Source organism: Nyctereutes procyonoides, unplaced genomic scaffold (genome assembly GCF_905146905.1).
Source record: "Nyctereutes procyonoides isolate TBG_1078 unplaced genomic scaffold, NYPRO_anot_genome, whole genome shotgun sequence".
Taxonomy (NCBI): Eukaryota; Metazoa; Chordata; class Mammalia; order Carnivora; family Canidae; genus Nyctereutes; species Nyctereutes procyonoides.
In genome coordinates, this window is record NW_026575120.1 from 18,821,344 (window position 1) to 18,835,092 (window position 13,749).

General features: G+C 45.7%; 1 protein-coding gene and 1 non-coding gene across 3 annotated transcripts in view; one reads left to right on the forward strand and one right to left on the reverse strand.

Annotated features, from left to right (window-relative positions):
* HGSNAT (heparan-alpha-glucosaminide N-acetyltransferase) overlaps window positions 1–13,087 on the forward strand; it is a 42,745-nt gene extending 29,658 nt beyond the window's left edge. For both annotated transcript variants that reach the window (XM_055335028.1, XM_055335027.1), the window contains 11 exons: window positions 560–636; window positions 1,365–1,395; window positions 3,047–3,207; window positions 4,369–4,484; window positions 5,721–5,842; window positions 6,214–6,340; window positions 7,444–7,530; window positions 9,261–9,338; window positions 9,927–9,997; window positions 10,095–10,207; window positions 11,223–13,087. In XM_055335028.1, the coding sequence (XP_055191003.1) occupies window positions 576–636; window positions 1,365–1,395; window positions 3,047–3,207; window positions 4,369–4,484; window positions 5,721–5,842; window positions 6,214–6,340; window positions 7,444–7,530; window positions 9,261–9,338; window positions 9,927–9,997; window positions 10,095–10,207; window positions 11,223–11,404 (1,149 nt within the window). In that variant the 5' untranslated portion in view covers window positions 560–575 and the 3' untranslated portion in view covers window positions 11,405–13,087. The remainder of the gene's footprint in view (window positions 1–559; window positions 637–1,364; window positions 1,396–3,046; window positions 3,208–4,368; window positions 4,485–5,720; window positions 5,843–6,213; window positions 6,341–7,443; window positions 7,531–9,260; window positions 9,339–9,926; window positions 9,998–10,094; window positions 10,208–11,222) is intronic.
* LOC129516237 (U6 spliceosomal RNA) lies at window positions 1,945–2,052 on the reverse strand. Its single transcript, XR_008665719.1, has one exon. It is a non-coding gene; the product is annotated as a U6 spliceosomal RNA (small nuclear RNA).
* Window positions 13,088–13,749: the final 662 nt, after the last annotated feature.

Below are 13,749 nucleotides of genomic sequence, written 5' to 3' on the forward strand. Positions count from 1 at the left end.
GTCTCCGTGGGTGTTTCTGATTGTTTTACAGAGAAGCACACTGAGGTCACTGATGAGAGTTCTTCCCTAATAGGATCTGAGGGTCCATGATATGAGCCCTCAGCTCTTATGAATTTGTGCCTTCTACTCTAGTTATAAAGAACTATAACCCAAGACATCTAAGTAATTAGCACAGAACTGAGTGATGGGAAGTGTTTTGCTTTGTTTTCAAGTTAAACAGTTTATGTCAGTGTAAATTTCTCTTAATAAATCATGTTAGAGGAGCCCCTGGGTGGCTCTGTTGGGTGAATGTCTGACTCTTGATCTCCGCTCAAGTCTTGATCTCTGGGTGGTGAGTTCAAGCCCTACATGGGGCTCCTCATTGGGTTGGGGGGCCTACTTAAACAAAAAGAAATCATCTTGGAAATGTTGGCAACAGCAGGGCTTTGTGTAGGGCCCTGATTGTAGTGATTAGGGACGATCGTTTCCTGCTTTGTAAGTGACTGCTCTTGTGAGTGTAAGTGGGCCATTCCTCATCACATGTGCAAGTCCTGGAAGTGTGCTCTTTGCTACTTTACAGGCTAGCGCTCATCCTCATGGTCTTCGTAAATTATGGAGGAGGAAAATATTGGTACTTCAAACACTCAAGTTGGAATGGTAAGAGGTTTCCTAAAAACAGTATGGCTTGTGTAGGACCCCTCAGAGAAGTGTGGACAGGAGAGCCTCTCAGCATCCCCTCAGGAGCTCAGAGATGAGGCCCTCTGGCCTCCTTGGAGCACTGAGTTCCTGTCCCCACAGAATGACTTCTACTAACTCTTTTGCTATGTTCTTGTTTTCATGTGCTGTGGCCTTGTAATGCTTCACTGTGATAACACATAGTAGATGCCCAGGTCTCTGCTGTGGGCCTGTGGGACTCTGCAGAAGCTGTTAGGAATTTAGTTATAAGTGACTCTTGCCGTATTCTAGATATGCCTTTTATTACAGCCACTTGGGGCTTCTGCCTTCTGAGACTCATGGTCCTCCTTGGGGTGCCACTGAGCTCAGGTTGGTCTGAGGGGTGCTGAATCGTGGCCGTGAATCTGGCTCAGTAGTTGGTATAGGAATGGGGTTTGAATCATGCTGCTTGAAGACAACAGACTTGTCCACAGACTTCTACTTTGGCTCTCCCGTGCCCAGTTACATTCTTAGGAAAGGCCCCGGGCCTACCGACTGGTTGCAGAGTCCCCAGAGAGTGTCTGTGTGTATTACTTCAGAGTTTTCCCGAGAACTCTCTGTGTGAGTTAACTTTCCATATATATCAGTATATAATGGAGCCATTCTAGATTTAGGAAGTGTTTGTATTCTAGAGTCGTTTACCTGACTCTTGTGTCTGTGTTATTCTCCAGGACTGACTGTGGCTGACCTTGTATTCCCATGGTGAGTTGCACTCTACCACCAGTATTGCCCTACAATCATCCATGTTTTTTTTTTTTTAGCTGCTGCTGGAGCCTTTCTCCAAGACCATCCTTGACTTCTGAGCCACAGGCCTGTGTTGCTGACAGGTCTCTGGCATTATGAGCTCCTTCTAAAAATTGTGATACTGCATAGTTCTTATACTTGGTATGGGACTTATCTAAGACCTGAATATAAAAGATAAGTCCACAGAGAACGTTTTGTTCATTTGTAGATATGGGATATAAGGTTCTGGGATCTTGTAGGAAATCATAAATTCGGAATATGTAGTTAAATCCCACTAATGCTGAAAATAAGTATAAAAGTCATTTCCTAAAAGAAATGTAGTATATTGGCATCAGGAAATTCCGATAAGTATGTAACAAGGTAATACACTAAAATTTAATGTAACAGAGGAGCAAACCACTCTGTCTCTGATCATCTGTGGGTTGTTCACCTTGTTACAGGACCCCAACTTCCTCTACAGTGTGGACGTTTTGTCTTTGCTGATGATGTGTTGAGTGACTTTGTCCCATCTTCAGGAGGTAGCATTAAGCTGTTGGGTATCATCCTTGCGCAGGGGCCATGCTAATCTTCTCTGTATCATTCCAGTTTTAGTATATGTACTGCTGAAGCGAGCACAGCAGTAGCTATAGGTTTACTTCCCTGGTCCCTTGTGTTTCATCACTAGTATGAACTCAGGGTTTCTTGCAGGAGAGCTGGGGTTCTTTTTTGAGATGGTTTGGGTAGGAGGAAGTTTTATATGACTGAAGACCTAGTAATTATGTATGTACATTCTTTTTGAAAAAAATGATTTTATTTATTTGACAGAACACAAGCAGAATGAGTGGCAGGCAGAGGGAGAAGCAGGCTCCCCACAGAGCAGGGAGCCCCACGTCGGGCTCAATCCCAGGACCCTAGGATTATGACCTGAGCCAAAGGCAGATGCTTAACTAACTGAGCCAGCTAGGCATCCCATTTATGTACATTCTCTAGGAGGTTCCCTACAGGAAATGCGTTCCCGTTTTTGTTACTGGACACTTTTATCCAATTAGATGACCCCAAGAAAGGAAGCCAGGGGACACCAAGTAATGCAGCAAGAGCAAACTCTCATCTCTGATAACCTCACGCTCAATAACTGGAAAGATTGCTATTCTGACTTTTTTTTAAGAGTTAATTTAGTGTAGTAAAAGCAAAGGAAAGAGGTGTGTGGTTCAGACAAAATTAGAAAAAGAAATAAAGCTTTCATTTTTCTTTCTGGAGAAAGAGTGAATTTAGAAATGATTGACATCTGTTTGTTTCTCAAGGACTTTGAGGACGTGCTCATGAATGTCCTGTTGTTTTGATTGTAGCATCTTTATCATTGTTTCACTTTGATAATGAATGGGGAGACTTGTCCTTGGAAATTTCCCTCAGCCCTGAAGAATTTTCCTTCTAGGATGGTACTTGAAGTTGCACAAACGTAGAGTCCACCAGCGCTACATTCTGATTCTTCCTCCGGTGTTATTTCACTAATTGGCTATATTAGAAAATCATGTGTTGCTTCTTTCATGTAGTAGATTATAAAATATCGATGATACACAGACGAAACGCCACCCTAGAAATGGCCACCTCTTAATAGCTGTCCTTTTTTTAGGTTTGTATTTATTATGGGATCTTCGATTTTTCTGTCGATGACTTCCATGCTGCAGCGAGGATGTTCAAAATTCAGATTGCTGGGGAAAATTGCATGGAGGAGTTTCCTGTTATTCTGTATAGGCGTGGTCATTGTGAATCCCAATTATTGCCTTGGCCCCTGTGAGTATTTTTTCCCCTCTGTGAGTGTATATTCCGGTTGAAATATGGAAGCTACATGTCATAATTTAAAAGAAATATAATGTCTCCATCACAGGTGCCTGCAAAAAGAACAGATATTAGGAAAGCATATACATGTTTGTATAACTTGGGGCATTATTACTACTATCTTGGGACTTCAGACCTGGGAGGGGCTTCTAAGACCACTCAGACCCTCCTGCTGTTCAAAGGAAGACTGAGTCCTGGAGAGATGAAGTGCTTTCTGTGGCTCTTCTAAGTGTAAGGGACAGAGAAGGGCCAGATCAGGTCACCTGGTTCTCAGCCCTGCCCCCTGCCACTTTGTATTCATCCACTTGCATAATAAGGTGATTGTATGATAGTTCAGGAATCAATCCACCTTTGTCAGCACCTGTATGCCCACTGGCTTGCGGGCAAGGAGTTATCTTCATTGTTGTTTTTGTGGTGTGAGCAGGACAGGGAGGCCAAGGGAAGGACACAAACCCGTGCCTGGGACCTGCATTGGAGTCGAGGAAGGCGGTAGTTGCTGTACTTGAGGGGCTTCCAGTGTCATTAACAAAACAGGACACAATTATCTGGACAAGAGCCACAGGGTTCCCTCAGACAAGCTGACTGAGAGTCAGCATCAGGAGGAGGGACAGGTCACCTTCCAGATGGCATCAGGAGGAAAGGTGTCACATAGGGTTGATTGATGGATCTCCAAAAAGTGGGCCTCTACTCCCAGGAGAATACACCATAGGATTCATCACATGGTCACACTCTTCCAGGGGTGGTCATGCAGCCTGTAGGACTGGGAGAGTCCGTTGGTGGCCTGTGCTAGCTCTGCAGGTTGGTGGTGGATTGAGAGCTGATTGAAACTGTACCCAGAAAGACAAAGGGCTGGGCGGGAGCCTCAGGGCCCAGGCAGCCCTTGCTTTGCCTCACACCCAGGGGACCCGTGTTCTTATCTCTGTGTCCCAGGCCAATTACTGTTGCGGGTTTGAGGCAAGTCCTATATGTGTCTCTATCTCCAAGAGCAGAGAAAGCCTACTTAAGGGCAGGAGAGGTTTGTTCCCACACCCTTCCCCCACCGAGAGAACAGTAACGTTGTCTTGGGCAGGAGGAGGGATGCTGGCTAACGCTTCACCTAACCTGTGCCTTCTGCAGTGTCTTGGGATAAGGTGCGGATCCCTGGTGTGCTCCAGAGGCTGGGGGTCACCTACTTTGTGGTTGCTGTGTTAGAGCTCATCTTTGCCAAACCTGTGCCCGAAAGTTGTGCCTCGGTGAGAAATCCTGCTCTTAAACACGGGAGTGGGGGAGGTGGGGAGGGGGGTCACTGTATGTTGTTTTTTTTAAAAAAGATTTTATTTATTTATTCGTGAGAGAAAGAGAGAGGCAGAGACACAGGCAGAGGGAGAAGCAGGCTTCATGCAGGGAGCCCGATGTGGGACTCAATCCCAGAACTCCAGGATCATAACCTCAGCCAAAGGCAAATGCTCAACCACTGAGCCCCCTTGGTGCCCTGACTCTGGGTTTTCTTGAAGTGAAGTGAGACTAGACCTGAACGTGGGCTTGGTCAGTCACATGAGACCCAAGGTCTGTGGAGGCTCGTCCAGGGCCTCCACAATGGAGTGAGGGGGCTGGGTGGGACACCAAGCACTAGGTGGGTTCTACTCCTTCTTTCAATCAGGACAGCTCCAAAATATAAATTTTGTTTTCCTTTCTTAAAAATGTATTTTTAAAATTGCCTTTTCAACGACAGCTTTATAGAGATGTATTTCACATACCATAAAACTCACAAGCTGGAAGCCTGCCATTCAGTGATAGTTTATTCACAGAGTTGTGCAGTCATCACCACTACCTAACTCTAGAACATTTTCGTCACCCCACAGGAGACCCTATACTCCTCACCAGCCACTTACTATTGCCCATTAACCCCCAGCACCAGGCAACCCCCTCATCTACTTCTATCTCTGTAGATTTCCCTGTTTGGGACATTTCATATAAATGGAATGATACAGTATGTGTCCTTTTTTCTTAGTTTCTTTCACTTAGCATATTTTTCAAGGTTCATCTGTGTTGTGCCATGTATTGGTGCTTCATCCCTTTTTACTGCTGAATAATATACTCCATTTTATGACTGCCATTTTTTTTGATACATTCATCAGTTGATGGGCATTTGACTTATTTCCATTCTTTGGGTGGTATGAATAAAGATTCTGTGTATATTTGTACACAAGTTTTTGTGTGAACATCTATTTTTAATTCCCGTGGGTATCAGAGTATAATTGTCCAGTAATTTCTTTTTAACTAATGTTTTACTATGATATTTCATGGAGAGGGGCAGCTAGACCTCATAATACATACAAAACAAAACAAGCATCTGTTTTTGTATTAGTATCATAAATCACCAGGAATTTCCCAAATACATTTACTGCCTATTTTTTCTTCTTCTGCTCACATGCAGTTTGTACATGTTTTTTTTTTTTGTTTTTTTTTTTTTTAATAACCTCACTCAGGAGAGAAGATTCTTTTCCCTTCGAGACATCATCCTCAGCTGGCCCCAGTGGCTCTTCATTCTGCTGCTGGAAAGCATCTGGCTGGGCTTGACATTCTTCTTGCCTGTTCCTGGATGTCCGACGTAAGTGAGCCCATGTAGGTAATCCATATTTGCCAAGTCAGAGCTTCTGGGGTGATAGCTGGCAAGTTTCCTGAGTGAGAGGAATTCTCTTTCGTTTTGTCTTCTCCTTGGAGGCATAGTGTGTATTGGGAGAGGAGCTTGCTTTACATCCAGAGGAATGTCTCCGTGAGGCTTTTTCAGGGTCTGTGTGCAGGGCATTTGGGCTGCCCACCTTCACATGTGGGGAGCAGTTAAGTCAAAAGGGCATCGGTGAAGAGTGCATAGCACCCCGGTGTCTCCGTGTGTGAGACACCTTGTTGGGCTGCAGCAATTGCTAGTGTAACCCTTAGTCCCACTGAAGTCTTATGAAGTATGTATTTTCACTTTTCCAGTGGTTATCTTGGCCCTGGCGGCATTGGAGATTTGGGGAAGTATCCAAATTGCACCGGAGGAGCTGCTGGCTACATTGACCGCCTGCTGCTGGGAGATGACCACATTTACCAGCATCCTTCTTCGGCCGTGAGTGAGCCTAGCTTGTACTTACAGCAGGGCACTTGGGAGCTCTGACGTGAAGGAAAACAGAAGGGGCTGGCTAACTAGAAACTCTGTCCATTTAACAAATTATGACAAGAACTAGTTTTTTTTTGAGAAGTTGGCTGATTTAGGAAATCTAATGTTTAGTATGGGGCTGTGTGTATCCATTACTCTGAATTTGAAAGTGCAGATGCACGGAATCAAGCTGTGGCAGCATGCTGTCCTCTGGCTCAGGTCAGACTTCCTGGCAGCAAACTCTGAGGCTGAGACTCGTGTGCAGGAAGCTTATCCGGCCGTCCTTTGGGGATCAGCAGATGCTGATGCTGGGGATCCAAGGAAGCAGCAACAGGCAGAAGGAGTAGTTGGACTGCTTGGTAGTCACACAGGGCCTCACCTAATCCCCTGGGGGGCTGGACTGGTGTGTTGGAGTGAGGGGGTTGACCATTGGATGCAGGCTACCCCCAGCAGGGAAGTGTGACTCCTTCAGTCAAGGACCCATCCAGTAAAGGGACTTGGCTGAGAGCTTCTGGCCATTGGTGCTTCTACCTGTTTGGGGGATGAAGGCTTTAGTCTGGAGGGGGGGGGGCAATATCTGGGTGTTGTGCTGTGGCATCCACTATGCTCTGTGTTTCCCAATTTCTGCAGTTTCGACAATCACATTTGTTTTGTAATTAGATAACAACAGATAGAACTTTACATGTGATTCACCATAAAAGAAGTTAGGAAGGGGCATCTTTCTGATGTTACAATAGGGTTGACCAGAGGGAATAAACCTGACAATTATGACGCTATTATGCGCAGTGTTGGAAGCAGTCAGGGATGCATCCTGTGCCCAGGTCCCCAAGGTGGAAGTGGCTGCTCTGGACCATGGCTCATCTCTGGGCTCTGGGCTCCCTTCTGCGATCACACCCCCACACTTTGTTGATCAGAAGTATTCTGTCTGTAATCCCAGCAAGTTGGCTGTGAATTTCTGTGGCAAAAACAAAACACATTGAATTCTGGAGTGTATTCAGATTTGTATTTGATCTCTGAAGTTTGTGTGCATTTCACGGTCAGTGAGTCTTGCCGCTTTTTTCTGTTTTGTTTAGGTGCTTTATCACACCAAGGTGCCCTACGATCCAGAGGGAATTTTAGGGACCATCAGCTCCATTGTGATGGCATTTTTAGGAATTCAGGTATTCGTTCATTTCATTAGGGTACATTTTTCTGACAGTTCGTGATTATTGATTCAACACTAATTCAAAAACTATTTCATTAAAACAAGTAACTGGAAACATATCTTCTATGGTCTAATAAGTTCTGTTTATATGTGACAGATTGTCAAAACTAGAAGTCGTTAAAATGCAGCCCAGTGAAATAATTCCTCTATATAAGGTATAATTCCTGTGTTCCCCCCACCCCCCCATCATTTATATTTTATCTTAGCAGCGGAGGCACAGACTTTCTGGGTAGAAAGTCTCCCTCAGAAGTGTGCAGAATGTTTGGTGTTGGCAGTGTGGGGAAGCCCCTGTGTCACGTCACATTTTGTGTACACTCTGTATGGTTTCAGCTTACGCATGTTTTATGCCAGAACCAATACAGGTTGTTCTTGGTTTATCTCACATGCAAAGTTTGTTAAAATTCTGAACAGTCTAGATTTTTTCCCCCTTAAATTCTCCTTATTAGTGTTTGAAACTATTATTTGAGCAGAGAGAGCTAACTGGGGGAGGGCAAAGCATGTAAAGCAGCACTAATGGGATGCTCTGCGGTGATGAAAATATTCGTGTCCATATGGCTGTTGAGTACTTGAAATGTGGCTGGTATCACTGAAGAACTGAATTTTGAATTTCATTTCATTTTAATTAATTCAAATTTAATTTCAAATAGTCTCCTGTGGCTACTGGCTGCCATATTGGATAGTGCAGGTCTTCATGTTTTGATGATTTCATGTTTAGCAATACTGCTCTGTACTCACCTCTGTAGCACGTTATAGTTCACTGTGGGTGCTTTCACATATGTTCATTTAACCCCTGCATCTGCAGGGGTGAATCTGCACCTCAGGAGCAGCCTAGGGTAGGGTTAAGAGCGTGGACCTGGTGCCAAGTGGGTTTGAACGCTGCCCTACCACTCTCTAGCCAGGTAGACTCAGGCATGTTCACCTTTTGTGCTCCAGCAGCACCTACTTCATGAAGGTGTTGAAAGGACTGAGGAAATTAATTCATGTAAAATTCTAAGAACTGGCATTCATGAATTTTAACTTTAATTACAAATTATTATGAACATTTTCTTATCCCTTGCTATTTTCAGAAATCAAGTCCTAATTTCAGGGGATATTTTGTCAAAGTCCAGACTGTACTGTTTCTAAAACATTTCTCTGCCTTTATGCCCACCTGCCTCTGTCCCTCTGTACTGCAGGCCAGTCTGAGCTGGTTCCTTGTTACTGGTTTTTGGGTTGGGGGAGACAGGACTTTGATCAGCTCCCCATCACATACGGGAGAAAAAAGCCCTGCCTCCCCAATGAGACTCGCAAGCCTACCTGCCTTCCACCTTCCTGCAACTTCCCAGCCCCCTGGCCTTTCTCTGTTACCCACAGTGGCTCAGGGCCGCAGGTTCTTTCACTGTTTGATGAGCTCCTGTGCGGCTGTTCCGGCCCACACGCACTTCCTGCTCTGCACATGTAGCCTCTGCTGGACAGCATTTCATCTCTGGCATCTCTCTCATCCTCCCGACAGTGATCCCTCCCCCTGCAGAGCCTTGGTGCCCAGTCAAGGACAGAGTGACATCCCTTCCTCTTCTCTGTGATCCCCACTGCTAGCAGCGTGCCGGGCAGATGAGTCTGTGTGTTGAGTGATTAGGACGCTGGATGAACATGAAACACGATGGTATCTCAAGGAGTTTGCTAGGTCACCTGTATTTTCTTCTCCAGGCAGGAAAAATACTCTTGTATTACAAGGATCAGACCAAAGATATTCTGATCAGATTCACTGCCTGGTGCTGTTTTCTGGTAAGTAGCTGACATTGCTCACTACAGTTCTGTCCATACATGTTTCAAAGAACTGGAATGTTCAGCCCTGGAGAGCAGCTGTCCCCACATCACAGGAGTTGCATTCTTCTCTAGAACAGCAGAGAGGAACACATCTTTACACCTGAACTCTCAGGTTTACTTTCTTAGACAAATGCATTTATAAATGAGTGTTTGCTGTGGAACAGCCAACAGGAGTCTCGTGAAGAAATAGTGTGGGTCCCGGTCAGAGCCAGGCCGGGAAGAGCAGGGCAGCGGCTGCCAGAGGTCGGCTCCCAGGTCTCCAGGTGACGGAGAGTTGAAAGTCGGGTTGTTCATTTTATCTCTCATGCTTCCTTTTATAATTTAGTTATTAGTTTACCGTCAACTCAGAACAATGCTCTAGAGATTTTGGTTTTGAGAATATTTTTAGCTATGCATCCTGAAAATAGTTTTCTAGTTAAAAGAATAAAATAGAAGACATAATTTGCAACCCTTACTAAGTAATGAAGTAACATATTTTCCAGTTTTGAAACACAGTCTTTTTTTGAGATAACATAAAAAAACTAACACCTTTCTCCCCTATTGTAGGGGCTTATTTCTGTTGCTTTGACGAAAATTTCTGAAAATGAAGGCTTTATTCCAATAAACAAAAATCTGTGGTAGGTATAGAAAACAATGTCATTTTAATGCTGGGCTGATCTTGCTGATGCTGGATGTGCTCCACAGGAGCCCTGAAACACCTCATTTGCCTTGTAGGTCCATTTCATATGTCACTACACTGAGCTCCTTTGCCTTCTTCATCCTGCTTATCCTGTACCCCATTGTGGATGTGAAAGGACTGTGGACGGGAACCCCATTCTTCTACCCAGGTAAACCTCTAAGCCTGGAGTCGATGGTGGTGACCAAGTGGGCCAGCCCAGAGACAGCTGAGCAGGCCTAGTACTGCGACCTCGGGCCATGCCCTGGTGGCAGGTTTCTAAGACGCCGGCTGAGGGAGAAACCAGCTGGAATCGCGCTGTCCCAGGCCATGTGCAGGACATGCCTGGCCTCTTCCAAAACAGTGCACCCATTTTATCTGTTTAGATTGTGAGGTCACAACCAAGCTCTACTTTTTTCTTTAGGCAATCTTGAGTTGTGGAGCATCAGAAACGATCCAGGGCCTGGTATCTAGCCAGATGGGGCCATGTCTTCTTTCTGAATATAAATGTCTGAATATAAATGTATAAACTGCCTTATAGATTATGTATAAGAAATATCAAGAGACAGTACCAAGAGATCAGTGGAATGGTTTCAGCACAATTCTACCCAAAGACTGAGAGATAGACCTAATCCCTGGTCTTTTTTTTTAAGATTTATGTATTTATTTTAGAGAAGGAAAGAGCATATGTGCACAGGGTTGGGAGGGGCAGAGGGAGAGGGAGAGAGTCTCAAGTAGAGTCCGTGCTGAGCGCAGATCCTGCCGCGGGGCTCAGTCCTGGGACCCCGAGATCATGACCTTGGTTGAAACCAAGAGTCAAACACTTATCCGACTGAGCCACCCCGGTGCCCCAGATCTTATCATTTCTATGATTCACTTCAACCCTACGATTCTAATGACAGTTACATTTTCTGACCTCAAGTTTTCAATGTAAAAAATATAAGTTCATGGTTTTGGCAACTCTTGCAGATTTAGTATTCAAGAATTACATTGTTACAGATATTATCTAATTTTTGTTCTAGCTTGCACTTAAGTATTTAAGATATGCATTACTTATTTTTGGCAGTAGCCAATAATATAAATGTGTGCTTTATTTTTTTTTCATTGAACTAAAATCAAATTTCACGAACTAAATAGATGATCAGATGTGACTCAGGAAAATATTATTTTCTGTATCTCTCCTCCAGGAATGAATTCCATTCTGGTGTATGTTGGCCACGAGGTGTTTGAGAACTATTTCCCCTTTCAGTGGAAGCTGGAGGACAACCAGTCCCACAAGGAGCATCTAACTCAGAACATAGTTGCCACTGCTCTTTGGGTGCTCATTGCCTACATTCTCTATAAAAAGAAGGTTTTTTGGAAAATCTGACAGCTCCAACTGGGTCTGGGGGGAGTATGGAAGCAGCCTTTATTAAAGGGAACCATTACTTATAAAACTGCTGGGATGTGTCTTTCCAGATGATTGGGGAAGATGCTGATGTGCTCTGGCTGGTTTACTGGGACATGGCTGTTCATCAGAACTCTGTATATTTGAGACTTGTATGTTTGGAATATAATTGTCTTTTTTCTCCATCTTCTATGTAAATGGATGTATTTAGAACTTCATTTTAAGGATTTCTCATTTAACTTTTCAAAAGGAAATTGCCAGGGTCATTTTGCTTCTGTGACGGATAAAACAAAGTCTACTTTTTATTGATGTTTTCCTGCAGTCGTGCACACGTGCCAGCCAGGAACACCATCATTTCTATTGCGGCTGACTATGAGACTTATGAACGTGATGTGTAGTACTACAGCCCCATATTTTTTGGTTAAGTGCAGTTTAATACTTCAAGAAAAAGTGATTTCCTTTTCAGATCTGCAGGGCGTTGGTGGGTCCAGAAAATGCCTTTCTAGGAGGTGTTCCCTCCTTTTTCCTCGCTTGAAAAAGACAGTAAAATACAGGTGTGCTGTTCCCAGCCACTCCTGCTCATAGTTGTGATACTTACATACCTATTTGCTTCTCTGTCCACCCGCTTGTCTGTTGTTCTCACTGTGCGCTGGCATGCTGGATGGCCGCTGGCACCCAGGGCTGTCCTGTGGCAGAGAGGAAAGCACACTGTCCTCTCTGTGGTGCCAGCTCTGCCATTCTGGCCATGTGAGATGCCAGCAGGTCCCTTGGCCTCCCTGGGCTTTGGTTCCCTCATCTGGGAAGTGTGGGAGACCGTGATGTTCCTTCCAGCTCTTAGGCTCCCTGAAGTGGGATACGTGAGTGACTTTTCTGAAATCCTTAGGAAGATAATTTTATTACAGAAAACTCTTCAGGATAAATGATAACGAAAAGGTTAAAAAAAAACTCTCATTGGAGTTAAATCTTTTTAGAACGACCCTCCACAGTGGAGGCGCCTTTCCTGTGTGGGATCCCAAAACCGAAGAGTTTCCTAGGAATGAAGTCAGGAGAACACGCGAGGAGAAACTGCACTTTTCATATGATGCATCATCATGCTTACGAATTTTCTGTGAGAATTCCGTGCGGAAGGAAGTCGCTCTCCACCCTCCTGTGGTGGTGCACGGCCACCTCTGCAATGCTGCTGCTGTCACCACAGCACGGACGAGCTGGCCTGCGCCTGCTCCGAACTGCCCGCCGGACCCCTGCCTTCGCGCCCTCCTTCCCTGGTCAGACCCTCCCCGTGGGGCTGCCCAGGCCCGTGAAGGCCTCCTGTGCCTCCAGCTGCCCGCCAGGTGCTGCCCTGGCAGGGCCCACACCTTGGCTTCCGACTCTGCCTGGGGCCTCCTGGTTTAATATTCTCCTGTGTACACCTGACCTTTGGAGCCCCTGCTTCTGAGGCACCTTCTTTGACCTCACGTTCTCCTCCCAAAGCCCTGTGTTCTTCCCCTGGTGACGCCGTGCTGGGGTCGGCCTGCTGTGACAGGTCCTGTGTCCACGCCCCGTTCCACGCACTAGCCATGGGCTGGCCACGGGCAAGGATTGTGCCTCTTCACCTGTACGTTACTCACCGTGCAAACCTAGAGCCTCGTACTCGGCAGGCGCTAAATAAATGCATAGCAGAGCGAAGCAGTGTGGCTTCTGTTTTCAGTACTGAAGTGCTGATGAGATGAGTATGTCTGGAGCACTCCACAGAGACGTCCCTGTCGCTAACATGTGCAGGCCACGCAGCACGGAGACTGCCGCCACCCTCCCCTTGCAGGGAGTGCTCGAGTGGTGGCGCCGTGTCATCCCCTGAGTTGGGCATCCCTGGAGGAGTTATCCAGAAGCATTTCTTGACCTGGGAAGTAAATGTGTATATCAGGTAGGTAGGGTGTACCGAACCCTAGGGACCAGGGCATCCTGATTCAGCTGCGTTTTAAGGAAAACGTGGCTTGTGTAAGAAGGCCCAAGGTGGGCCGACAGCCATGCACAGGGACCGTGGTACCCCCCCAGAAGGAGAGGCACCCCCTCTGTGCATCTCATGACTTAATGAGGCCGATCACCCTCCCAGAAACCTCTCAGCAGCCTTCATCATGTGTCTCATGAGTGACAAGCCTCTTGTCCGACTCATGAAACCAGCAGTGATGGGCCCTGGGGCTACACAGAGGGCCTGCTTCTGGAGGGGACCAGTGTGCCCAACTGAGTGTCCCAGGCCGGAGAGGGGTTCCTAGAGTGACCAGGCCCAAAGTACTGTTCTATAGTGGGGATGTAATGGTTGCACGTTTATTTTTTGTGCTTATATCACTCAT